At 47.7% G+C, this 26238-nt stretch overlaps 1 protein-coding gene across 6 annotated transcripts in view; it reads right to left on the bottom strand.

The window, feature by feature from the left end:
* RTN4 (reticulon 4) overlaps positions 1-26238 on the bottom strand; it is a 40777-nt gene that overhangs the window by 13028 nt on the left and 1511 nt on the right. Inside the window, exons 2-4 of one of the 6 annotated variants that reach the window (XM_071582252.1) lie at positions 20989-21024; positions 13803-13859; positions 10611-13025 (exon numbers count right to left, since the gene is read on the bottom strand). The exons of 1 other annotated variant lie outside the window; for it this stretch is intronic. In XM_071582252.1, coding sequence (XP_071438353.1) covers positions 10611-13025; positions 13803-13859; positions 20989-21024 — 2508 coding nt within the window. Of the gene's footprint in view, positions 1-854; positions 1102-4579; positions 4783-10610; positions 13026-13802; positions 13860-20988; positions 21025-26238 lie in introns of those variants that run through there. 4 more of the 6 variants (XM_071582246.1, XM_071582247.1, XM_071582249.1 and 1 more) reach the window with 4 other exon arrangements.

The following is a 26238-nucleotide window of genomic DNA, read 5'->3' as shown; positions in this document are numbered from 1 at the left end:
CTCGGTAATCAATAAGAAAAATCCCCAAGCCAGGAGCTCCCAGACCAGAGGGAAGCTGCACATGGAGCATTTTTCCTCATTCCACCTCCACTCCATTTGGAGAAGGAGCAAATGATCCTCGGCTTAATGACATATGGATCGGGTTTCATTGTAAATTCCTCAAAGGAAATTCAGTGTTTTAGTCACTAAACAACTGCTTTGTAATTCTACAGTCCAAGAAAACCCACAATACCCATAATTTATATTCTCCTATTGAGGAGAATCAGGTACTTGCGTTTCTTGCCAAAGGAAAGGATTCAAAGCATTACTAGAAGCAACTTTCTGGCTGTAATTTACACACAAGACAGTCACAGCAGATGGAAAAGAAACCCAAATACAAACCCCCCAAACCAGTTCGAGGACCAGCCGTGCAGTATCTTCCCTTATACAAACTGCTTCATCTTCTACAACCTGAACAATAACCTCCCGCATGCACTGCCCGGACCCCAGGCCTGTTCTAACCCAAGAACAGCTGCCTACATTTGGTAAGCACGAACTGGCACTTGGCACGTCTAAAAATAGTGCTGCTCCATCCGTGCCTTACATGCACAACTCATCCAGTTACATTTTGCTTTAAAAGCAAGTGCTGCCAAAGCATTTCCCCCCTATTTTTTAAAGCCTTTTCTTTCGCCTATTTAACTTACAACTGAATTTACAGCGTTTTGCATGGCAAACACAAGAGGTCTGGTATCTTTAGCGCGATAATCCTCTTTTAAAAAAACCCTGCACCGAGCGCCCGCCTCCTGTTTTCGAAAGGGCGATGAGAAGCTGCGCGAACGGAGGAGCAGCAAAGAGAAAACGAGGAAAGCACTGACCCATTCTGGCCTCCATGGCGAGCTGCAGCCCCTGGCACGGCTCGGCCCTGGCACGGCTCGGCGCTTTCCTGTTCCTGCCGGGGCGCGGCGGGGTCGGGCTACGCAAGCTCCGGCAGCGCAGCTGAGCCGAGCCGAGCCACGCAAGCTCCGACAGCCGAGCCGAGCCGAGCCACGCAAACTCCGACAGCCGAGCCGAGCCGAGCCACGCAAGCTCCGACAGCCGAGCCGAGCCACGCCACGCAAGCTCCGACAGCCGAGCCGAGCCGAGCCACGCCACGCAAGCTCCGACAGCCGAGCCGAGCCGAGCCACGCCACGCAAGCTCCGACAGCCGAGCCGAGCCGAGCCACGCCACGCAAGCTCCGACAGCCGAGCCGAGCCGAGCCACGCCACGCAAGCTCCGACAGCCGAGCCGAGCCACGCAAGCTCCGACAGCCGAGCCGAGCGCACACCAAACAGCGCTGTGCCACCAACACGGGCTGCGGGGTGTGCAAACGCTATCACACCGCGGCCTTTCTGTCTGTACGCTCAGAGGGAGGCACAGAGCCCCGGTGTTCTGCTGGGGACAGTCTGGGGACTGCCAGGGACGTGCCGACACACAACGGGACACGAGGGCCGAGAACACCAGCGTTCAGTGCAGCGTCACATCGGCCACCCAGCAGTGGGTTTTCTCCCCAGCAAACCCCAGAACACGAGCAGAAATTGGTGTCGTTCCTGCTCAGAGAGGCCTTTCCCACCTATACTCCATCACCTCCATGCTCACGCTCTGTGCCAGGTCCCCGAACCCTGCCCCGGGGACAGGCCACCCCCCGGCAGGTGGGCACTGTGTGCAGCACCCCAGCACTCGGGGTTGACCATTATTTACCATTCCTGTTATGTCCTAAAGGAGCAGAGACTGGGCCACAAAATCGAAGCCTCCGTTTCCCCTCCTCTAACGCATCAGGAGCCAGTTTGGCCCCTGAGTGTCTCCTGGCAAGTCAGAACAACCCAAGAGCCCTCGGGGCTGGTGGGACTGGGCAGTTCCACGTGCCTGTGCCCAGCAGAGCCCACCCTGTGCCAGGGCCACCATCCCCAGGAGCAGCATAGCCAGCGGGACGGAGCCCAGCCCAGGGGTCACAAGGCTGCATCACACCCATCCCACACCGGCCACATCTGCCCCACAATCCCCAACAAGAAAACACATTTCACAGCCCAACACTACCAGATTCTCCAAAATTCCCAAATATGATCTAACAATTACTAATGAGCCAAAGAGGCATTTTTCTTTCATCCACATAACGACATACTGGTGCATGTCTGCACAATGTACCAGCTGGGTAAAACCAGGCCAAAGCCCTGATTATTCACAAAAAAAAATTAAAAATATCAGGAGCAGCACAAGGCTATGCAACCTTTGCTTTCATTTAATGAAGCTGAACCAGAATTCAGACAGATTTGCAGTACAGAACTTAAAAATTACGCATCCTGGGATGGCCTGGCAGTATAGCTGTGGTGTTCATCCAACCATTAGCAATAGTCAGACATTTAAACCTGACAATTCATTGAAATCATTACAAATTACAGAAAAAATGTTACATTTCAGTACCAATTACTCCACAGAGCCTGTCTTTAGAGAGCTAAAAATAACAGTCATGCCACCCTCTGGGTACACCTATTTCATCCTGCCTATCTAGATGATCAATAGCACAGATATTAATCAATGCCACAGGTTGCACCACTGGCATTGTGCTGGTTCCTCAACTACCACCCAGCTCTAACTTCAGGATTACATTCATTAGGAAGCTGTGCTTCAGCTGCAGAGCCCAGCTGTGAACCAGCCTTTTTGCTCTTCTCTAAGATTTGATTATTTTTTTCAAGTAATTTCTTAGCATGGCAAGCAGCATGTTGCAATGTTTGCTTCTCTATTTATTTTGGGGCACAGTGAATGGTGCAATCAGTCCCTGAACTTTACCCATCATTTTCCGTGCCACTGGAGCCTGACCTAAGGAGGGAGGAACACCAGACACGGCATCCTCATCTTGTTCTAAACAAAAAAGCCCCCACTGAGCCAGGCCTTAGCAGCTGCAGTAGGAGAGGAACCAGGCTCTTCTCCTTCCCCCCACACCTTCGTGCCTGCTTCCATTTTCTTTCCGACCTCATCGCTGCAAGTTAAATCAGAATTAAACCTCGAGGCTGTAGGGGCTTCCTTGGAGGGAGGAACAGGCACGGCACCAGCTTCCCCCTGCTTAGGGGGTGTAGGAACAAGGAGGGGGGATTTAAAACACTGCTTGGAGCAGTTTTACAGCACAAAACCCACAGGCAGGGCAGGGCCAGGTTTTCTGGGTTCCTTCCATGATGGTTCCATCACACCCTGCCACAGTGCTGGCCTGGGCAGGGGAACCCCCCAGAGGGCGCCGTGCTCAGGATGGGCAATTCCTGGCTTTTAAACCCAAAACCACTCCACTGTTCCCAAGGCCTCGAATCCCAGGATTGGAAATGTCTGCTTTCAGTGGCAGGGAGGGGCAGACCACCAACCCTGCTCAGCTGCTTGGAAAGAAACCTGAAAATTGGGCCTCAAAACCCAAAGGGAACTTGCCTTTCAATTTTTGCAAAAACCTTCCGACCTCAGCCCTTTCTTTTCTTTTAATTTCCTAATTTTTTTCCCTTTCCAACCCCAAGAATTTCAGGCCTGATGTACAAAATGCTGAACATTTAAACTACTTACACTCAACAACATATTACTGAACACTGCAGAATATTTTTTTCTAATATTTTACAGCCCTTTTCTGAAAGATTAAACTTCGAGAAGCTTATTTTGCAGGGGCAAGTATTTTCACCTGCAGGGCTTTCTCTGCTATTTATTTAGGTTCTGCTAGAGCATTCTATGGATTCCAGCCGGCAATTTTACCCAAGTGGAAAAAAAACCAACAGATTTTGAATAACAGTCATAAAAAAAGGGGGAAACCTGATAAGAGCACCAAGCACAGACAGGCCCCTTTAAAAAGATATTTAAGTATCCAGAGATGATTAAATTTTTTTCAAGCTTGTCCTGTTGATAAAGTATGAAGATTATTTATTCAAATAAGGCTTAAACTCTAGCACACTGAGCACTAATGTAATGATCCACAGAGATTTACACCGGAGATCTCCCATTGGTGCTCACAGGAACAAAGGTCAGCACCACACTAATTTAAGGTTAGCTACTTATTTACCTCCAACAATTTGATATTAGGGCTGTAAATCCCGACAAATCAGGCAGTTTCCCCTGGAATTCCCCAGAAAAACCCACAGCAAACGCCATTACGGGTGGATTTCGAACACGGTGTCTTGCACAGAACCCTCCCCCACAGTCTGCAGGCGATTTCTCTTAAAATCATCACACCCCGACCTGCAGGCACCGTGGGCTTTGCAGTTAAGGTGGGTATGGATAAATCGCTAATCATGTGGCAATTCCCAGGGCACAGGGGCCGTGCCGGTTTGTGCTGCGCACTCCCCAACAGGCTGCTCATTAACATGCTCTGTGGGCTCAGCCAGATCTGCAGAGTCACACGAGCCTCTTCACCTGCATCTATTATTTATTATCCTGCAATGCTCCTTTTTACCCGTTTTAACTCACACCTTTGCAATTCCCAAGGCAGAGCGCAACCATCTCTCATCTCAGACCCATTTCGCCATCAAGTACGTGCCACAAACGCCACTCGCTCCAAACCACCCAGAAAACAGGGGCCAAAATGCGCAAAACAAATACCCTTGTCCTTCCAGGCGCTGAGCTGGCTGTCCATGTCTCCGCGGCTGTGCCCGGGGCCGGGCGGTCAGTGCTGCATTCCACGGGGCGCGGGGCGGGCGGCGGCTGCGGGCGGGGAGGGCACCATGGAGGGCCCGCCGGGCGCTCTGCGGCGGAGCTGCAGCTGCAGCAGCAGCGACAGCGGCACGGCGGGTCAGCTGATGGGTGTGCGGCTGACGCAGTGCTGGCAGCGCTGGCACGGCCCCGGCACTGCCGCCCCACGGCTCGGCACACACACAGCCACGGCCGCAGCCAAGGAGGCTCCTCCAGCCGCGCTTTAAAGAGCTGCTGGATCACAGAGCTCCAAGGATGGAGGGCTGGCTGCCCCTCGGGCTGCACACAAAGGGCTGAGCCCCGGCAGGCCCAGGGACACAGCGCTGCCACACCTCTCCCTCTGAGCTGGAAGAAAAGAGAAAGGAGCCTTTCTGTGCCTGCAACAAAAGCGAGAGGCTCTCGGAGAACACAATCGCTCTGTTTGCTGGAGGCTCCAGGCCTTAGAACTGCTCAGTCGTGGTTATTCATCTTAATGGAGCCCGGGGGAGCAGCTATCCAGCCCTTTGCCCAATTCCCACAGCCAAACACCTTCCCCTTTTTAATTTTCCATCGGCGTTCTCTGCTGGCAGCTGCTGACCCGACAACTAAACGTTCCCTTCATTTAAAGAAAAACAGGAACCTGAGAGTTTACACTAACAACGTATAGAGAGTAACATACTGCACAGGAATGAACTAGAAATCTGAAAGAGAAGAACTGTGAGAATCAAGCTGTCATTTTGTTTCCATCCCTGCTGACAAAATCACTTTGGAGTCTCTTCTTAAAATCTGGGGCTGTCAATAAAATGCTGAAACTTCCCCAACACTGCTCAAAAACCTCTTAAAAATTTGATCAATCATTTTCTGAAGAACTAGAAAAGGACATTCCCACATTTCCACAGAAATACTGTGCACCAGGTGAGCTAGAGATCCTAATCCAGACCTTAAATAGATTAGAAATCTTAAACTGAGAACGATTACTACAGTTACCTCAAAGCCACTGGGTTTGCTTCAGTTGTTATGTAAATTTAAGGCCTCCTTTGACAGCAAGACCAGTTGAATCTGTTTTTAACTTATGTAAGGACATGTATTTCAGTCACAATTTCAACAGGTAAATCCAAACATGTCCTAAAAGAGGGACCTGGGCAGCTCATATGCAAACATCTCGGTGCAAGCAAATGGGAAAAGTTGCATTGCACAAAAAAAAGGTACAAAACAAGTCTGAAAAATCTGTGTCTGTCTGAGCTGAACTGGAAAGCACCAAAATCTGCAGGTTCCCTGCACTTGCACTGTTACTAAATTAGGCAGACATGATGCTTTCAAAGGTCTTTTCACCAATTGCCAAATTTGTAAAGATACACAAAGCCTCTTCATTTCATGTTCGTTCTCCCATATACTTAAAGCAGTGCAATTATGCAACCCTTCCTCAGCAGACATTTTGTGGTGGCCACAGCAGAGCAGCAGCAACCAGAGCACAGCACAGACACCATTCCCAACCCTCCATCCCCAGTGAGTCCCCCTCCCCGCCCTCCAGAGCCTCCTCCTTGCTCCTGGCACACTCCATGGGCACTCCAGCATCCCTCTGCTCTCACACCTCCTGTTTGGGGCAGGAGGTGACTCTGCTCTACACCCCAGCTGAGCACCAGCACTGCCAAACTCCTGGAAGGGTTTTGGTGTTTCAGGAGGGAAGTTCCAGGCCATTCAAAAACAAAACTGCCCAGCACGATGCTACTGAACTTTGAGAGGTGCTTTTATCGGCTCCCCCAGACAACTCAGACACAATCAATTCTGAACACATTCCAGGGAACAGCCCAGTTCCAAGGGGCAGCTCCTGGCAGGGTGAGTCCTGTGCTCACTCTGCACACAGACTGAATCACCCTGAGCAGGGGCACTGGCACCAGCACTCCTGCCTTCCCCCAGAGGGGCAGTTTGGACCCAACCTCCTCCTACTCTTGCTCCACACTGCTGCCTGTCCATGTTTCTGGGAAAGTGGAAACTTCCCCCAAGGCTCCATTTCCTCCACAATTCTGCCCTTCAGCAGGGAACTCCCACAGGCCTTGCCCTGGCAGCAGCCCCAGCTACAGAACAGGTCTGGCCTCTCCACAGGGGCCACAGGAGCATTACGTCTACGTCTTTCCTTCAGAAAAACTTCCCTCATTGGTTTGTGTTTTCTTCATTCTTCCAACTCCTCTGCAAATTCTCCCCCCTGGAATCAAAGTCTCTATTATTATTTACCTGGTTGCATAAAAGACTAGAATCTAAGACTACAGTGAATTAAATTAAATCAAGATTTTAAGCTGAATTAAATGGAATTTTACCAATCTGCTTCTGAAAGAAACTCCAGACATTCCAAGGTATTTTTCCTCCAGGGAAAAAACAACACACAAAACAAACCAAACATTTCCCATCTACCCACACAGTAACTATGAGAAATGACCCAAACGGGTGCAGATGGTGTCAGGCAGAATTTCTAATGTCCTTTAAGCTTAACACAACAGCAATGACCTGGTTTGCTGTTCTAGCATCACAGGAAATAGTTTATTTCTGCAACAGTGTTTTAGGGTTAAAGAGCAAAGATTCGGCATTAATACCACCCTCTGAAAGTACATTTCCCACCTGGACTTCACCTTTGCATTTGCCCCTGCAAGAAAAGGCAGGAAATGTAAACTATTAGTAATGAGCTGTATTTCTGAGTGCCTGGGGGGAAAGCAAATAAACCCATTGGGTATAATGTGATAGGAATGACTACAGAGCTGATGGCCAAACCCACCACAAACAAGGTGCCCTGGCAAACTGAGCGTCCTGACAGGAAAGCTCTCACCATTATTGCCAAATATTGTAATGCTTGGTGAGAACATACTGAGAGATTTAACCTGCCAATCTGCATTTCAGTACACAACCTTGTTATGGTCAGAGATTTTGAGCTGATAATTCAATTACATAAATACCAAAAATAGAAAATGCTGACATCCCTTCAATCCAAAACAGGTTCATGGAAAACATGGTTTTCCAGCCGATTTGGGAGAACTAATGATGTCTATCAGAGAATAAGTCTGTGCAACAGAAGGGCTGGGATGTGTAATGTATTTAGTTTTCAAGTCTCAGACTGTTGTTTCTCCAGAGCTGGGAGGGATTCCTTCCTGCCCAAAGGGCACCAGGAGCTCAGCTTCCAGCTCAGTGACAAACACTAGGTGGCATTAAAGGCCTCTCTGTCCTGGGAGCTGGGCTCACCCCACGAGTGCCCAGCAGCCCCTGCTGCCCTGCCGTGGTGCTCACACCTCCTGGCAAGAGGGGAGTGGTGGTCCAGACCAGCAGCACCCCAACAAACAGGGACATCCACTCTCAAGTCACATCTTAGTATATGCTGATGGAGCTCAGAAATGGGGATTTTGAGCTCCGGTGAGGGAAAGTGAAGCAGCTCAAAGCCAAACACAGCAGGTACTGAGAAATACAAATTTGAAAAAAGCATCACTGTCCCCAGGACAGCAGAATTGCTGATGTTGCACGGGGTGCTTGCCCTTGAAATTGTTCCTATTGTTACAAGGACAGGGGTTTCTTTACAGTTTCCCACAGTTCTGAATTTATTGCTTTTTTTTTTGTTTTGAGTTTCTTAACTCTGTGCAGCTCTGAAGTAGAAGGTCCCCATGATCTCACACCATTAAACAGGTCACCCAGGGGTGTGCCAGCAGCACTAAACAAACCTCCTTCCACCCAGAGGCTGCTCAAAGCTTTACATCTGTTTTACTGGCCTGGTGCAGTTTAACAAATACCTGCAACCTTTCCAGAGTCCCTGTTAGCTCCCTGCAGCCCCCTGGGACTGGGGGAAATCACAACACATTGGCATTTAGGTTCTTTCCCAAAAACTTGGGAGTTCGAGATCCTTGGGTTTAAGTGCACCAGTAAGGCAGCTCAGATTGATGATTTAGCAAGCATCAGTCACACAATTCCACCAGCTGAATTCCAGAAGCCTTAAAGCCCAGTAAAATCCATTTCAGTTCCACTGATGGGAAGGCAGGAAAAACCCCACACAACAAGAGTAAACTCAGAAGGTCAAACACACCCAGAGGTGCACTTGGCCTACAGATGAACTGTCCCCCTCCTCGTTAGCTCTTCAAGGATACTCTGACATTGTGACTAAGCAGTGTGGTGTTCAAAGCACAAAGCTGAGGCTGTCCAAGGCTTGTCTCAGAAGTCCAGTTCTGTATTCTGGAATACAGCAGAAGTGAGCCAAAAAGTAAACAGCAGCGTGAAGAAAAATCTAGAAGAAATGTCCTGTTTTTGAGCTGGTACTCTCACCTATTTAACTTTAAGCAAGTGTTCCTCCAGAATAAAGAAAAAAATGAAGATGTTCTTCCCAAACCACACAGCAGGTCAAAAATTAAAACTGCATGTGCTTTAGAGAGTGAACATACCCTGATAGACTGCAGCTCCAGCACAGCTCACACCAACACTGACAGGTTTGTGCCGCATTCCACCACTGGATGGAAAAAAAGACATTCAACTCTCTCCTGCTCTTGCAGACGGGTCTGTGCAGCTTCCCAAACTCAGAAAAGCAGTAGTTGTGTCCTCCTCAGACCCAAAGGAAGAGCCTCCCTTCCCAGGGCAGTGACTTGCCACCCCAAGCCTGCTACATAAATGCCATGATTAAAGACCCCTCTGCAAAGGTCTCCTGGTAAAAGAATTAACATAAAAACTTTATACTAAGTGTTTTGGGTTGTCTTTTTTTTTTTCCTCTAAAGTAGTCTGAGCTCTAAGCAATTAACCCCTTGACATGAAGTCCAAGATCCACAACAGCTGTTCTCCAGACAGTATTATCTGCTGAAGTCTGGGTGAAAGGAGAGGAGACTTTGCAGAACACACACCGTGTTTTAGCAGTGCAGGTACCACCGAAATCGCCCCCCAAGAGAAAAGCAGAACTCTCCTTTCTGCCTACCTGTGTGTATAGAAGAAGTGAGACAGGAGAAATGGCAATTACCATGCAAAGGTAAACAGAAATATGACATTTTGTACCTAATTTCTAAACTCTATTTCATTTGCATCAACACTGGCATTCTCCTCCACATACCTGTCATTGCCTTCCCCCTCAGGGTATGCCATGGTTGTGCTTGACTGCACAAACCCAGCACTGCTGCAGAGTCAGCCACTCCTGGACTTCTGGTCAGAGCACCAACAGGGCTTTGGCAGTACCTGCTTTTTAGTGTGAATGCTTCTGGTCCAGGCTAAAGTAGCAGCAGTGCTGAGATATCAAAAAGCAAAGCACTCTTCCAGCCTGCAAGGGCTGAAATTCCCCTGAGTGTTCAGTTTAGAGAACAAAACGCAATGCTCTTACTCTTCCTTCAACTTCCTGCTCCTGTAACTACACGTTAACCCCAATGAAGTGCAAGCCCGACCTGAAAGAGAAATAGAGATTAACACTGTGCTGTGTGTAACCAATTTCAGTGTTTGCAGGGGTCCTGCTGGCCACTTTTCCAGCAACCTGAGTATTAAGGTCCCTCACAGGCACTTGTTTGAAACCCCTGGCCGTGATCTGAGCCAGGCTGCAGCGTGGCAGTGCCCAGGCTCTCTGCCACGTTCCAGGCACATCCAGGGTTATGTTCCCAAGTGGGATGCTCAAGCTGAGAAAGAAATGCCTCTTCCAATGCCGTGCACACAGCAGACCATCCAGGGCTCACTATCCCAGCCAGTCTGGGAGGCCACCCAGGGACACTGATTTCTGCAGGGCCAGACGCCGAGCAGCAGAACTGAAGGAGAGAACTGGAGACAATGAGTCCATACCTGATAAACAGAAAAAAGGACTAAAGCAATCAGAATATAGAAAAGGTACAAGTGCAGGCACTAACATTTGCTGTTACCCTCAGCCTACTGGCAGAAGTCTACAGAAAGCAACTTAAAAAGAGCAAGTTATGACATGCTTAAGTTTAGCTGAAGAATTAGGCAGATTTGCAAGACAGCATACACAGATTACCTGAAGATTTAGTCAGCTTGGCTGAAAATACAGCAGGAGGCTTTTTCTTTTCTTTAACAGAAGCAGCTGCTTTCTCAGCTTCCTTCTCCAAAGCTCCTGGTTTTCCTACACTGACTATCTCTTTGTCAGCAGGTAAAGGTGAGGTATCCGTGGCCGGTAAGGACATCGTGGGTACTTCAGGCACTTCTCTGTCCACAGCCTCCAAGGACTTTTTCAAGGCATTGGTATCTTCCTCAGCCTTTGCTTCTACATTCTTCATAGACAGGTCACAGGGCAGCTCTGGGCAAGGCAACTGCCTCTTCTCACCTTGGATCACCTTACTGATCTCTTCATCTTTGTGCATTATGTCTCTGCCAGGGGCTTCTGTCATGAATTCAGGAGAGGTTTTAGGGTGACCCAACATCACAAAGTCGTCTTCCACTGAGACTGGGGAAGAGTCCATGGGTGAGAGAGCTTTGTCATCTCCTGTTTTTGGTTCCATAGCAGCAGACACATCAGCTGAATAAGCCAAAGCATTCAGCTCTTCCATTTGAAGAGGAATCTTCTCTGCCTTGGCTATCTTTGCAGGTACTGGCTCAGATGGTGGAGCAGCAACAGTTTTGGAGGAGTCCAGCTGGGGTGGGAACGACTCCAGGTAAGGCTTGCCTGCAGCAGCTCCTGAACCCACCGGCCCTTCCTCATGTTCCTCATCAGTAGTAACGCTCTCAGTGGATTTGCTCTTTAAGCTGAGAGATGGCTCCTCACTCAGTTCCTCAGCAAAGTCAGCTATTGCCTGGCTGCTAAACAGTTCGGATTTCCCAAACTGTGGAGACAGTTTTCCCCCCAGTTCCTTGTGTGCAGGCACATCCTGAGGAACATGTTCTGTGACCAGTGCCTTTGAGCTCTCTGGAAGGGACGGAGCAGCAGCTTCACCAGAGCCCTTTGTTCCCTTGATCAGGTCACAGGCAATGGATATATAGGGAGTCTCCAGATCTTCAGGAGTGGTGCTGCTCTCCCGAGCAGGTTGTTTGAATGCTATCGCCTCCTTGGCTTCCTGGGGCTGTGCCAGAGAGGCAGTCACGGCCTCTTGGTACCCAGGGGGTTTCTCAGCCTCTCCCTGTACCCCCTCATACTTGGCAGGGGCAATGAAGGTTTCCAGAGGGGAAGCTTGCAGTGGCACAGCAGAGGCCTCAGCAGTGCCCAGCGGGGCCTCCATGACGATGTCTGGCAGGATGGGAGAGGGGGCAGCCTCGGGCCCTTCAAAGGAGGGGCAGATCTGGGCCACAGGCTTCAGGCTCTCCTGAGCTGCCCCAGAGCTCTGCACCAGGTCAATCTTGCTCTCGTACACCAGCTTGGTGCCTCCTGCATCGTGCATTTCGCTCTCGTAGGCCTCCTGCACCAGGTCTGGCGTGAGACCCTCGGGCATGGCGGTCGCGGCGTCGGGTGGCACTGCTGGCCCAGCCTCAGCCCTGGCGGGGGCAGCCCCCTGCCCGTCCCTCCTAAAACCCCCTTCTGCTGGGCTTGGCTGAGCCTTCATTTCTGACATCTTTTTCTCGTCATCAGTTCTGTTTTCTGAAGTGCCTTCCTCCAGTGGAGACAGAGATTTGGCTTTGTCACCATCAGGGCTTGGAGAGGAGTCAAATTTAGTACAAGTGATGTAAGTCTGCGAAGGTTCTTTTACAGCTTCTGGGGTAGTTGGGAAAGAGGCATCTTCAGCACTGCCCTCGCTCTCTTTTTCATAATCCTTCTGCACATTCAGCTTCCCCACACTATATTTCTCATCCAAACTGCTCTCCAGTTTGGCCTCTGTCTTACTTCCAACATCCTCCTTCATGCTGCTCAGTCCATGACTAGCACCTTTTACTTCCCATATTGGCTCAAATGGTTTGAAATCTGCATATTCTTCCCTCTTAAGAGGGTCTTCCTTCAATGCCCCTTTCTCACCATGATCTCCACCACTGTACATGTCTCTGTTATAGAAGAGATCTTCCTCCTTTCTCTCAAACAAGTCTTGAGGACTTTCTGGAGACATTCTCAGGGGCTGTGCAGGCATTTTCTCCAGGTTAGGTGATTCTTTAGGGCCCTCTAGCTGTGTTTCTTCTTTAGCAGGAGATAAAATGGCTGCTTCGGCTTTAGCAAATGGGGGTTCTGAGTATTTTGCCTCTGAAATGTCTTTGTCATTTCCCTCTGCAAGAAAGGGATTTCTGGCATTTTTCATAGTTTCCTTATACACCTCACTTGCACTTTCTTTGTACGTGCCTCTTGCAGGTAATCCATCTGAGAGGGTATCAAAGGCTGTGTGCTCTTTAAAGGGCTCAGCTGAGAGAGGAGAGAAGGAGGGAAGAGAAGGAGCAGCATCAAGCAGGACTGCAGTGAAATCCTCTTGCCCAAGCGCCTTAGTGCTACCTGGCTGCTCCTGCAAGTCCAGAACTTTGTCTGTGACAGAAAGGAAAGTCAGAGAATGCAAGTGCTCTTTAGTCAATGCAAACTTTCAAGACAAGTTCAGGTGATTTCAGTTAATGAGGGGCTCTTCCAAGTTCTACCATGGGTACTACGAGCCACGAATACACAGCATCAGTTTACAGCTACTCTATTTCACTTCTAGCACAAGAGCTTGAGGAGCAGCAACTTTATGCAGCACAAAGATCTCAGTAAAGCTGAAGATGCCAGACAAGTACAGAGGGCAGTATTAACAGAGTCAGAGCAGGAGGGTGGCAAGGGGGGACAGAGAGAGGGGACCTGTGTGTGTTTGGGCATAAATATGTGTGCCAGCAAAGTCTTTTTTAACATTTATTTTAAATGGCAATTTGGTGGACAGTGTACCAAACAAAAAGCACTAAGTAAATACTACAGGTACAAATTTTACTTCTATAAAATACTGCAGAAAGTTACTATGGATTAAATCTTTCTGCTAAATCAGTAAAGCAACTATGCTCTATGTGTTAACCTGTTAACAGTATCCACTTCCCTCCTACATCAAGGGTCCAAGAATTCACAGATGGCTGTACATTCTTCATCAAGCAGTTTTTGCCATGTTGAGAAATGGATGCCTATTAAAATGTGGAACAGATCAACTGCAAAGTTAAAACTGAGCAATGTGACAGAGGCTATTCTTGGACCCGTGCTGACTGTGGTCAAGGCAGACCAGAGGGACAGGGTTAATGAGCTCAGAGAGGCAGGAGGGGTGAGACAAAGGGAGCAGAAAGAACTTGCCTGCAGAGGAGGGCATCAGAGGCGCAGGTGTAGCAGGAAGAGCAAAAGGGGTCTCATCTGAAAAACAAACAAACAACCTCAGCAGAAGTAAAGGGTAGGGTGAAGAGGGAGAAAGCACACGAGGGGTCAGTTCCCAGGAAACCAGGCAGAGCCAGGGAACAGCACACAGGCTGGGTGAGCTGGGAGACCACACTCAGATCCTCCATTCACAGCTGAGGGAGCCATGACCAGTCTCAGCTAAAATACACCACAGCAGCCACTCTTTCTTTGCCCCCTCCAGACTCCCCCACAGCTGAGCAGCTCCCCTTGCACTGGCAGTGCCACACAGTCCTCACCCAGCTCGGGATGCCAGAGGCTCCCCAGCACCCGCTGTGAGAGCAGCAGCCCAGGGAGCCTCCACCACAAACTGTGCAACATTACAATGGCTGAAGAAGCCTTGAAACCTCCCCAAACATGGCACCCACAGACACACCATCCTGGGCAAACTGGCCACAGTAAATGACTATTTGCTTTGTACCTTTATTTTCCTTGTGTTGTAACACAGACAAGCATTATTTTAAAGCCTTCTTTGGCATGATCCAAGCAGCCAGTTTGACTTTGCTGGGTTTGTTTTAAGCCTAATGATGCCTAAGAATGTGATTTAATGTAATTTTAGAAGGTTTCAGAATCATAGAGTCTCTGCTAAGTTGCCCTGATCTTAAGTCTGAATATTAAAGTGCCTTTCTCACAAGCTTGGCAGGCCTTGTCAAGGCTGAGCTGTTTTGAGCAGACACCTGCAAGGTAACAGAAGACAAACAACAGGAGAAGGCCTAACTGCCCCCCTCCCCCCCCCGCCTCCATGACGAAGGGGCAGATTGGCAGGACTTTTGGGTGGGCACTAGAGAGAAATGGGAACTTCTGTTTGGATGTCCGTGAGGGGTATTGTAGTAGTTTTGTCTCAAACCAAGACAGGTATAAAACCCTGTGACTTCCTGACCATAGGGTCTGTCCTGGGGTCAAACCCCCCTGGGTTTGATCGTGGAAGGTCCTTCTAATAAACCCCTATATCTTTCTCCATTAACTTGTCTGCAGTGTGTCTCTGTTCACAGGAGTACACAATCTACAGGCATCACTAATATCTCACAAAGCAAACCCAGATCTCCAATGCACACTCAAAGCAGCAGTGCCAGCCCTCATGAGCAACCAGGCAGAGACAACCAGAGCTCTGCACTCCTGCATCAGCATTATGCCCAGGTCTGTCACGGCCCATTGGCCTTACATTAGTGTAAAAACCATAACATTTAGGGAAGTATGTTTCATTCTGAAAAGTGCATAAAGTTCTCAGATTGTTATTTGCCTGGACAAAATCAAGTACTGGAAAAGAGGTGTGGGGTTTTTTTTTAGTTTGGAGGGGTTTTTTAATGAAAAGTGAAGAATAATAGAAACCACTGAATTTAAAAGATAGAAGGTAAGTGAGAAATGTGGGAGCTGCAGCAGCACATCCATAAGGACCCAGCCAGGCAAGGCTTTAGGGTAAGCTGGGTTTGGCCCTGACCCACAGCTCTGTGCAGGAGCAGTGCCTCTTGGAGACACTCCTGACCTGCCTGGCTGACTCAATCCCATCAGCAGTTCTGCAAAACCCAAGTCTCCTCAGACTTGCATTTCCTGTCACAGCAAACAGTTGGCTGGTTTTGTTTCCCAGAACGCTGTTAACTGGCTGTAGTTTGTGGGTTACAAACACCACCTGCAGACAACAGCAAACAGTCACAAAGCCGGAAGGTGGGACTGGGGAGTTCAAAGCTCCCTCCGCTCCTGCCAGACCAGAGGGATTTCTGTTCAGCTGCCTAAAAATGACAATTCTCCATTAAGGACCACACAGAGAGAAACCTCAATTCCAAATTTAGAGCACATGACAGCAGAGTCACAGCTCAGTGGTGGCAAAAGCTTCTAAGGACAAAACCCACACTGGAGGACAACTGATCAATACATGACACCCAGAACCACAACGCTCAGCCCTGGGGTGCCATGTGGGCCCCTTATCCCAGGAGCTGCTCAGCTCCACATGCCCTGGATCCTTCCCACAAGGAGGCTGCTCCCAAGGGGCCCACAGTGCCATGGGGCAAGCTGGCAAGTCACCGGTTTGGAGGGTGAAACAAGGGGCTCTGAGTGCAGCACAGACTAACCAGTCCCAAGAGATGCTCTGCCTCCCTCAAACAAGGCTTTAGCAGGAACAGAGGTTTTCCTTCAGTGTGCCTGGAACATCAAGGGCCAGTGTGAGCTTCAGTTTTAGGCCAGAAAGCCTTAGGTTGGCAGCAAGCAGCAGCACACTCTGCTTTTGCCCTCAGCATTCTGCCTGGGCCAAGCAGGAACATCTCCCCAGCACAAATGCAGAGCTGTGTCCCTCCAAGAGTGCACTGGGTGCTGGTCCTGCTGCAGCCCCTGAGGACAGAGACCAACAGCCCAACAGAAAAGAGTCTCACAGGGAACCAACAACAATAATACAGTGTTGTGTTACAACACAACAATGGAGCGGAGGGGTCTAAAATGTAGAAGGAAAAGAAGGACAAAGAAAGACAACAGAGCCTACTGGGCTGAGGAGGCAGAGAGGAACATGCAAAAACAGACCCTGAAGGAGCAGTCCCCTTCCTGCCCAAAGGCCAACTGCAATCTCGACCAGAAACTCTCGATGTAAGATCTCTGAACCCTTTCCAAGCCCAGAGAGAGAGGCCTCAGTCTCTGGTTCCAGGAGCATGGCTGCCAGTTCTGTCTCAGTGCACAAAGTCCTTCTCAGCTCTGCCTTCCATTTGCTCACCACAGTCGCACAATGGCCATGCAGGTCCCTGAGCTCCAGGTTCTCTCAATGGCAGGATGTCACATCCACACCCAAACTTTATTTTCCACACCAGGCTGGAGTGTGAGGAGAGATTACATAAAAGCAGCATTTCCTAAGCAGCCCAGGGGAACCACCCACTCTCCCTCCACCCACCTCAGAACGGCATTTTTCCTGCTGGAAGGAGAGAGATACAAGGGCTTTTCCTGCTGTGCTCCTGTGTAACACCTCCAGGCAAGCAGAGAAAATGGGGCAGGACAACTCCCACACCAGCAGGGATGTGAAGTGACCCCTCACTCTCCTCAGGCTGGAATTCAGATGACCCTGAGGACTCCTCCCCTGCCCTGCTGGAGGCAGAAACCTCCCAGAACCAGCTCTGTGGGCACACAGGGCACATCCAGGACAGCACTCAGGGTGGCACCTCCTGTTGGCATCTCAGTGGCACAGACCAGGGGACAACAACCAACAGGTAGCACACAACTACAAGAATCAGGTAAAAGAAGTTTCAGGATACATCAGCCCCTAAGCAACATTATTTGCAAGCAAAGGTGGGTATTTAAAACACTTTAATTGGCCTGCAAAGTGAACCTTCTCTCCAGCAAAGTTTCACCCAAAGTTATGCAGAAAAATCTAAGAAACCTTCAGTTTTTTATAACTGAATTTCTCCTTCAGTAAGAACTGCTCAGTTAATGCTTTCATCACAAGACACATTTGTGCCAGGAAATACAGAAGAATGAGCTCAAAATGAACACAATCTACAGTAAAAAAGTCTATTCTCCCAATTTATCTGTCAAAAATCCATAATGATGCAGGTCAGTAAAGTCCTTTCAGCACTGCAGTTTAGAGAAAGGCTGCCCACCTATTTATGAGTGGTATCACTTGCCATTAGTTACTGGGCACTCCAATCCATGGCTTTTATAGACAACTTGATAGACTCAACCTGTCTGACTGCATTGCTATTTTTGCAGAAACATTCTGCAAATTAAATATTTCCAAAAAAAATCCACCCACAAATAACCCTGTAGCTTCTCCTTTCATTAGCATGAACCCTCCAACTTTAAAACTCTGTATTTTGGTTTCAGCTAAAACACAGGGTCCCTTAAGAAGAATCAAATTTCAGTTTTGTTCAAAAATAACCCCCTGACACCAGTGAAATTTTAAACTCTAATTTTAATTTTTGCTGAATGCCCACTAGCATTAAAATGCTGATAATACCAGCATAAAACTTTATATTTAAATATCAAAGTTTCAGATAAAAAGTAGAGAAATAAATGGAGGGAGCTTTCCTAGGCAAGGACTGAAGTGATATTTTGGTGCAAAGATTTCCAGAGAAAAAGAGGAGAATGTTTAACATTAAGAAATAGTAAACTGTCAATTCCAAGAAAAGCAATTTATGAGAAAATAGCCCTTTTTTTTTTTGCTTCCCACAAAACATACTTGCCAAAGGAAAGCAGGACTTCAGTCTAGAAATAAAAACTTCAATCAGAAAATGAGAACTCAGCCAGGGATTTCCATCTCTCCCCACTGGATTTGTGCAAGTAAATTCCCTTCCATCTGGTCCCACCTGTGTTCCTTCCAGCCACCAGCACCAGGGCTGTGCTCAGTGGGTTTATTGTGCTGCTCTCATTTTCTGTAGGAGCTCAGTGTTCAAACTTAAGAACCCCCAGGAGAACCCTGAGCAAACTTCACCTGCTGCCCAGTTGAGCTTTGGCAGGGACTGCCCTGGGCTCCTGCATGGCAGTTTCAGCCTGGAGAGCATAAAACCATTTCCTGCATTACTTTGCTGAAAAATGTAAACCAAACTTGGCAAGAATGGAATCTTTCAGCATCCCCTGCACCTCTGCACGCTCAGGCAGGGAGCAAGTTCCCTGAGCAGCCACACAGGGACGGCTTTATCTCCCAGACTGACCACGCTGGGACACTGACTGTGAGGGGCCTCTCCTGTTAACATAAATATATAACAATACAAGAAAACAGAGTAAAATTAATATGCCAAGGAATGGTATCTGTGACATGACTCACACTGTACAAACGTGCCATTTGCAGCAACCCCTCTGGGCAGATCTGAAAGAGAAACTGTTTCTTTCCTCAATGCACCAAGTTGTTCCTGTGTCAGCATTTCTAATCTCGGGCTGTTTGCAACACTCGTGGCCCCTTTAGAAGTTAAATTGAATTATTTCAGGTTCTGGGATGCCTAATTTCTGACTGCAGTGCACAACAAGGGCACACAACTTCACAAGAATTTCCTGAGAAAAACAGCTGCCCACACAAACTCCATTTAAGCATCTCCTGTTATGATGCCATTGTTCTAAATTCGGGATTTCACCAAATATTTAAGCCATTTGAGATTAAGAACATTAACTATTAATAGCATCTCACATCATTAGATCAGGCTACAGAGCCACAGCGAATAATTAGCTTCTCTCATCTGGCTGTTTTTAGTTATAGTTTATAAGTTTATAAAGAGGTTTCCAGTATAAAATACTTGGAAATCCTGGAGCAAAGTGTACAAGCTGCTACAGAAGACAGAGATTCTGTGGCAGATTTCAGGGGAAAAAGTTGCTCAATTTTTAACATCTTGAGAGAGTCACAGTTGGGATCACCAAGGAGCCAAAGCTTTTGCTTGGCAACAAGAGCAGCTGTAGGTCACTGCAGGCCCTGACGGAATTTACTGCAACTGGCATCACCTGGACTGCCCAGGAGAGCTCTCATTTCATGCTGTTTGAAGCAATAAAGTTCAAACCAAGCATTCTGGACAATGCTGCTGCCTTAAACAGTCTGTTTGTGCAGGCACAGCAGCAAGAGCTGCTTTCTTGTTGTCTAAGCAGGGTCTGTAACCATCCTGGTTTAGGCAAGGGGGGGATTTTCACTATCGCTTTTGCTGGAACAATCTCAGCTTCTCCTCTGCCAACCCCTCCACCTGAGGCCAAGTGCCAGTACTGCAGAGCCCACAGGGCAGTGGCAGAGGGGAGGAGGTGCCACTGCTCCTGATCAGCTGCCCAGGGAGGAGAAGGGCAGCAACACCCCCTGCAATCCCAGAGCCAACCCAAGCAAGAGAAGTGAATCTGCTCTATCACAACGCCCTCCATGGCAATTTCCACACTGCCAAAGCAAAGCCCCACTACGAGGGGCTTCCTAACAGGCCATTCAGCACTTCAGCCAGCACTGCAGGCTCAGCTCAGCCTTGCCCCGCTCTGCCCAGTGCCAGCATGGTCAGGATCCAGAGGGCGGTTCTGTAAGGCCACGTCCTTCTCAAACCCCTCACCCAGGGCAGTGTCACTGCAGCTCTGAGCAGGGACAGCGTTTCATTGGGCACATTGTGTTACTCACACCAAACAAACACAGGAAAAAGTCTCACAGTTCAGCTCCAAAGAAACTTTCACTGTTCTCACACCAAGAGAAACTCCCAGAAACAGGTTGCACATACCCATCATCCCATTCCAGCAACCCACAGGGGCTCGCCAGGAGGAGAGTCCAATCCTCTGAGGAACAAGGAGAAACCTTTGTGGCTTCTGAGGAGGATCCAAGCCCAGGGAGCAGTGAGGGACACAGCCCAAGTGCCACAGGTCACCTGGGCCTTCCCCAGGTGCATTCACTGGCCAATCACAAATCCTGCTTCATTACCCAAATTACCATCAGGTAGTGGCAAAGCCTCCCTTTATTGAAGTCAGGTGGCCACAATTCACTCCAACTGCTCCCAGCCTGGAACACCCACTGCACAATCCCAACTTTATTTAAAATCTAAATCAGATTTAGTTTATAGCAAAGCTTGAAATTCATTTAGAGCTCTCTCAGATATGAACATTCCCAGACTGAGCATCTCCAGTCCCCAATTTCTACTATTTCAATGTATTTGATTAAAAAGAAGCAGAAAGAAACAATGTAGCCAACTGCAAACACGTGTCCAGCCAGCCACAGCTTTACAGCCAAGTGTGCAGTCTCTAGCAATAGTTGTAACAAAAAAAAACACTAAATAACTCCTCTAAAAACTAAATAACTCTTAAGCCCCAAACTCTCTACCATACATTGAAGTAACAAACAGCAATTTGGGTTCTGGCAGTGCCACAAAGCAGAAAAATACAATAATTACATCGGAACTTATTCAAAAGCAGGAGGTCTAAAGAGCCATGCAAATCCTATCATTATGCAGACATGATCCAATTTAATTTTAGAGATTATACCAATCATAAGATTCCCTTTCACTGATTTGTACAGATGGAATTTTTCCCGGCTTTCCCCACAATTAAACAAATTATGCAGTATTTAGATTAGCAACCTTATCATTGCAGAAGAATGTGTTTATTAGCTAAATTAATCTTTGCAGAATGGAAAAGAGATGCTACTGATTTCTTTTGGCATCTCTTCCCAACACATTACCTTGTGTGACAAGCCTCTGACACAAGAGCTTACAGTCTGGAAAATAAAAACAAATTGGTGCATAAGAAATCTTCTCAAATAAGGGAAAAACATGGATTCATTATAGCCATTAGTACCTGCAGAATAGCTTTTAATGAAAGAGATGAAGCAGAGTGAAGATTCACTGTCCTGATGTCCTTGTGACCCTCCAGCACTGCAAGGCATTTGGATCAATACAGGGTTTGCAAATCCACTTTTATGTCATTTAAGACCCAACACACATACAGGGGAAAGCTGATTTTCTTACCTACCAATGTGATCATTAAACAGAAAACTGGGGTTTAGAACACTCTCAGCTCTGGCTGAAGGCCCTGACTGGAGCCCTCTCTCTGCCACTGCCATTTCTGTCCCTGCTCCCTCCCCTCTGTTCTGCAGTTCCAACCTGTCCTTTCATCTGCTCCCCCTGGCACTGGATTGCTCAGCACACACACAGGACATGCACTGAGCAATTTATCTCCTGCCAGAAAAGGGGACAGCAGAGTTCAAGGGAACTGTCACAAACCAGGGATACACTGGAAAAGCAGGAGGATTTTGACAGACTGACAACAGCAAAGTTTATATTTATCTCAGTCTTGTGTCTTATTAAAGACATCTTAACTACCATATTCTTCCTAGCTGATGAAGTTGATGACATGATTGCCCTGTTCATTAAAAAGCTGCAAGTACAAGTTGACAGCATTTCCTCAGATACAGGGCAAGATCCCAGCAAGGCCAGGGAGGGTCACACTGGCACTCCCAACACTCCTCCATGAGTGGGGGGAAACTCAAAGCGTGCTTGCTTTATACAGCAGAAAGCAACAAATACAGACAAACACATTAAAGAACATGGGGGAAAGTAGCAATTTAAAACCTTAAAGTCTAATCTAATTGAAAATCTCCCTATTTTGACAGTTGCAGTTGGCAGCAGATTGATTATTTCTATTTGAAAGATAGAAACACTGAGATAACTTTATTTGCTCAGACTTTGTGAATATTAATAAGCCCATTACTTTACTGCTTTTGTAACAGTTCTCAGTGATGGCAGGCCCACCAAACGAGTGCCACCCAGCTGGAGCTCAGGGGTGTCAGTGCTGCCTGTCCTGTGCTCCCCACAAACTGACACTGGAGAACAAGGAGAAATCATTATGCAGTGTTTCCAAAGCATAACAGGATTAATTTCTATTTTAGATCATAAACCATTAAAAAAAACCTGCATGGAAACAGTTCATGTTCTACTGAGGCCTCAGTTCACTAATTTTACTTGGCAATAATAGCTTTATGTCTTTCATTTCTAATGCAGATTGATAGTTATACAATTTCCCTCCTACTTCATGCATAAGCATTTCTGAATCTCCCAAGACAATCTACCTGTGAGCTTTATGTTGCTTTACATTTTCCAGCCAACAAAAGACCAAGAACTATCTCCTTGCTTCCAAACTGTCTGGAACCCAAAGGACATTTTCAGATTGAACTCTGCATTGGTAGCTTTTGTATCTGAGTTTCACAGTTACTATAGAAACCTGTCAGCACAAAAAAAAACATCTTTCAAAATATTAACAGAAAATAAAGAACCAACTCCAGCACAGGAGACATGCCTCAGGTTTAAGGCCAACCAGCCTTTGTTCCTTCCCAGCACACAAAGACAGATCCATGAGGGCTGACAAGCAGCTGGGTGTGGCAAAATGGACATGGAAAGGAGCAGACAAAGCCTCTCCACCCCCAGAACTGTGTGGCAAGCACCAAACCCCCCCCAGAATTCTCTCCAGGTTCACAGGGATGCCTCTGTGCCTCCTGCTACAGCCAGGCTCCCTGACTCAGTGCTCTCCAAAATCCCAGGATTCTGGAGGAAGAGGGATGGAAAGGGAAAACAACATCCACTTCCGCAGAACTTTGCCCCAGTGAGGAGCAAACCACTGACTGGGAAGCCTGAATGCTCTCCTTGACTTCCCCAGGGGCTGCTGGCTGGGCTTACCTGAGAGGTGAGAGAGCCCTTACACAGGCACCAGTGGGGATGCAACAAGGGGGACTGGACTGTGGGGTCACTCCATGGCCATGCTCCAACCTTCCTTAACTACAGAGAGCCAGGAAGGGGGGAAAGGGCAAACAGTGGTTCTTCCCTGACTCCTAACTTGTGGTTTGTAGGATTTCATCTCCAAGGGGAAAACTCCCAGTGCAATTCCAAACTTCCCTGAGGCTACATCATTAGGGTAGGCGGAAGCTGTGTGGTTTTACCCTGGAGAGCAAGTCAAGGGCTACACACACAAAGCAAATATACCATAAACTTGGCAGGACTGTCCTTGCAAGGACTTCTGGTTAACAGAAAAATGAGCTGTTTGGTTTCTGAAACTCTTACAGCAGCTCAGTTACAGAAACAGGCCCAGTGCAAGTCACTGCACATGACAATGAATAAAACTGAATAAGTAACTTGATCCCCTGTTGAACTCACCGAGATGAGAACACAAAACATGGAAATGAAGATACCAGCATTACTATACCAGTCAAATTGCTGACTACTCTCCTCCTTCTAACACACAAAAAAAATCACATTCTATCTTAGATAATCCAGCTTATGACCACCTCCGTTAGAGCTTTAGTGACTATATTTGGGATGAGAAAGGGTCCTGCACCTCAGAGAAACACTGAAGACAAGTGGGAACATATTTAATCAATGAAGGGTGCAGATGAAAGTCACCAGTGGTAGTATTCAAGGACAGCCACGGGTTTTTTCCAAGTCATGCTGCACCATGTCCTTAAAATCCACACAACTCCCCTGCAGGAGTCCGTGCACACACAGCAGCACAGCAGGAAAGTCTGGGGAGCGGATGAGCTGCGCTGGAATGGGTGTAAAATGCAAATGCTGGGATGTGCAGGGAGAAGAGTCACCACCCTCTGGGGTGAGCAGAGGCAGGTACAGACACTCCACCCAAAGAGCTGGGCCCAGCTTGGCCAGGGCACAGACAGCTCCAGGCAGCTTTGCTGACCTCGGCCTCACACTGGCTGGCACATCAGCAAACCCTGCCGGAAACCTCTCCCCAGCATGGATGAATTACAGAAAAAGTCCTCCATAATCAAATGGAAACCCAAGGCTAATTAATAAAGTGGCCCTTCACAACATTTGCATGTGTATTTAACCGAGGTCAGTGCAGGCAAGCGAGACACAAGGAAACATCTTTATTCTCTCTGCATGCTGGCCCAGGGCCAGGCTGGTGGCTTCTGTATACAGCTCCTTGGAAGTGCAGTGTAACTTCACAACACTACAGTCTGTTCCAGCAAAGTGATATATGACCTCCCTTTAAAAGTAGGATCCAGTGCTGCAGGATGTAGGGCTTGAAGGGGGAAAGTGGTATCCACTCATTACAGCACATTGGTTATTCTTACTTTGGGCAGCAAGCCAAAAAAAAAAGGAGGGAGGGGCACTGCTTTGACCATGCACAACTTCCTCAAACTGACTTTTCTTTGCACTGTCTGTAAATCCAAGTAATCAAATTATTTCAGTAGTAATCTCTCTAGGAGGGCTATAGGTTTTGGTGCCCACACAACAGCAAGTACCAAGACCCCAGAAAGCATCCAGGAGAGCCCCAGTGTGACTGCAGTGCTCCTGCTTGTTTTCCTCTCCTGCAAATATTTATATTACCCTTCAGGAGGCAGGCTCTGTTACCCTGCCAGGGACCTGCACCAGGTATAATTATGTCCCAGTCTCTTATAACAATGATACTGAATACTCTTAACTGTGTAACCAAGAGCAGTTACAAAGGTTTTCTTTTCAAGAACACGCCCATGTGTATATAAAATATATTTTAATGGGCCATCAAGAAAGCAATACATTTTTGCTATTGTTACGCTGACAAAAAGCAGCAGCACAGCCAATTGTTGCAGATCAAAGAAGCCCTGCTATTCTCAAAGCTCCAAGTAAATGAAGCCATAACCCTGCAGAGGGGGAACCACCCCAGCCACGTGGCTGTTCCTGCCATGGTCACCCTACCACCAGTTGCAGGCAGAACATTCATTTTCCCAACTTCCCAACATGACTCAAAGGGAACTCACGTGAAGCCAAGCCAAATATTTTGCCCCAGACAGTTTTAACACCAACTGCTGAATGCAAAACTAACAAATACTTGATGTTTAAGTGAATGCTCCTGCATCTGAGAGGGCCAAAGTGCTGAGGAGATAACCTGCCAGTGCTTTTATCAACACAGCTTGCTCTCATCTACGAGTTTCAGGTCTAATATTTCAACTCATCATTAGATCAGCATTGTGTACAACACCTTGCCTTTGGAAACCAGGCCTCCCCCAGATGTCAGTGCTCACTTCAGAGCCCTAAATTAATCACCACTGACAAATTAAAGGAACTCTTTGATACCACTTCCCAGCTGCACCACACAGTTCTCACAGTCAGGTCTCCTCTCTGCTAACCAAGAGCTATTTCTGGAATTACTGTGCTCTTTTTTTGCCTCAACCATCAGGGGTCAGAGAGTAGAAAACCAGATCACCTCCAGAAAACACACTTTTCTCCTGACTTTTCAAAGCAACATGATTTGATCTTATTTCTTCCATTCAGTTCTGTTTAAACCTTCCACAGCTCCACTCAAAGAACACGTCTAGAAAAATTCTGTTCACTCATCACCCAGAATCCCTCCTCTTCAGTCTGTTGCAAGCTTTTGTCATCATCTGTGCTCCAAATGGTGGAAACAAAAAAAAATTAATCTCCTCAGCATATTGCTGCACAGAGAGCTCCCAGAGGAACAAAAAACCCCAGGCTTCAGGAAGGGCAACAGCACAACTAACCATGAAGTCCTGTCACATATGCAAATCAAACACCTTGTGAAACTCCTCCTGACAAAACTAGAGTCAAGTATAACAGGCCTTTTTTTACTATTGGTCCAGAGGCTTTTCTTGATTAGATCTTAGGGATCGTGCCCCCTCATACTGTGATATCAAGTTATTATCAAAATCCTGCATTTTTACAACATATCAATGCCACAACAGCAGTGAAGGCAAGCACTCCCCACTGTGATCACGAGGCACTTCTATTTGTCCATATTCACTGTTTTAATGGCCTCGAGTCAGCTCTTGCACTGTGAATTAAGCAGAAGCAGAGCCAAAGCACCCTCGCAATCCGCATGCAAGGCATTAGTCATGCGGGTCAGCTCCTGGATTAGACCTTGCCAGAAGGGCTCTGGCATTCCAGCAGCACCAGGAATTGTGGGGGGCGGCACCACCCCCCGGGACACA

Source organism: Pithys albifrons, chromosome 2 (assembly GCF_047495875.1).
Source record: "Pithys albifrons albifrons isolate INPA30051 chromosome 2, PitAlb_v1, whole genome shotgun sequence".
Classification (NCBI taxonomy): domain Eukaryota; kingdom Metazoa; phylum Chordata; class Aves; order Passeriformes; family Thamnophilidae; genus Pithys; species Pithys albifrons.
The sequence above is the reverse complement of the archived record's forward strand: the minus strand, read 5'-3'. Positions and strand labels throughout refer to the sequence as shown.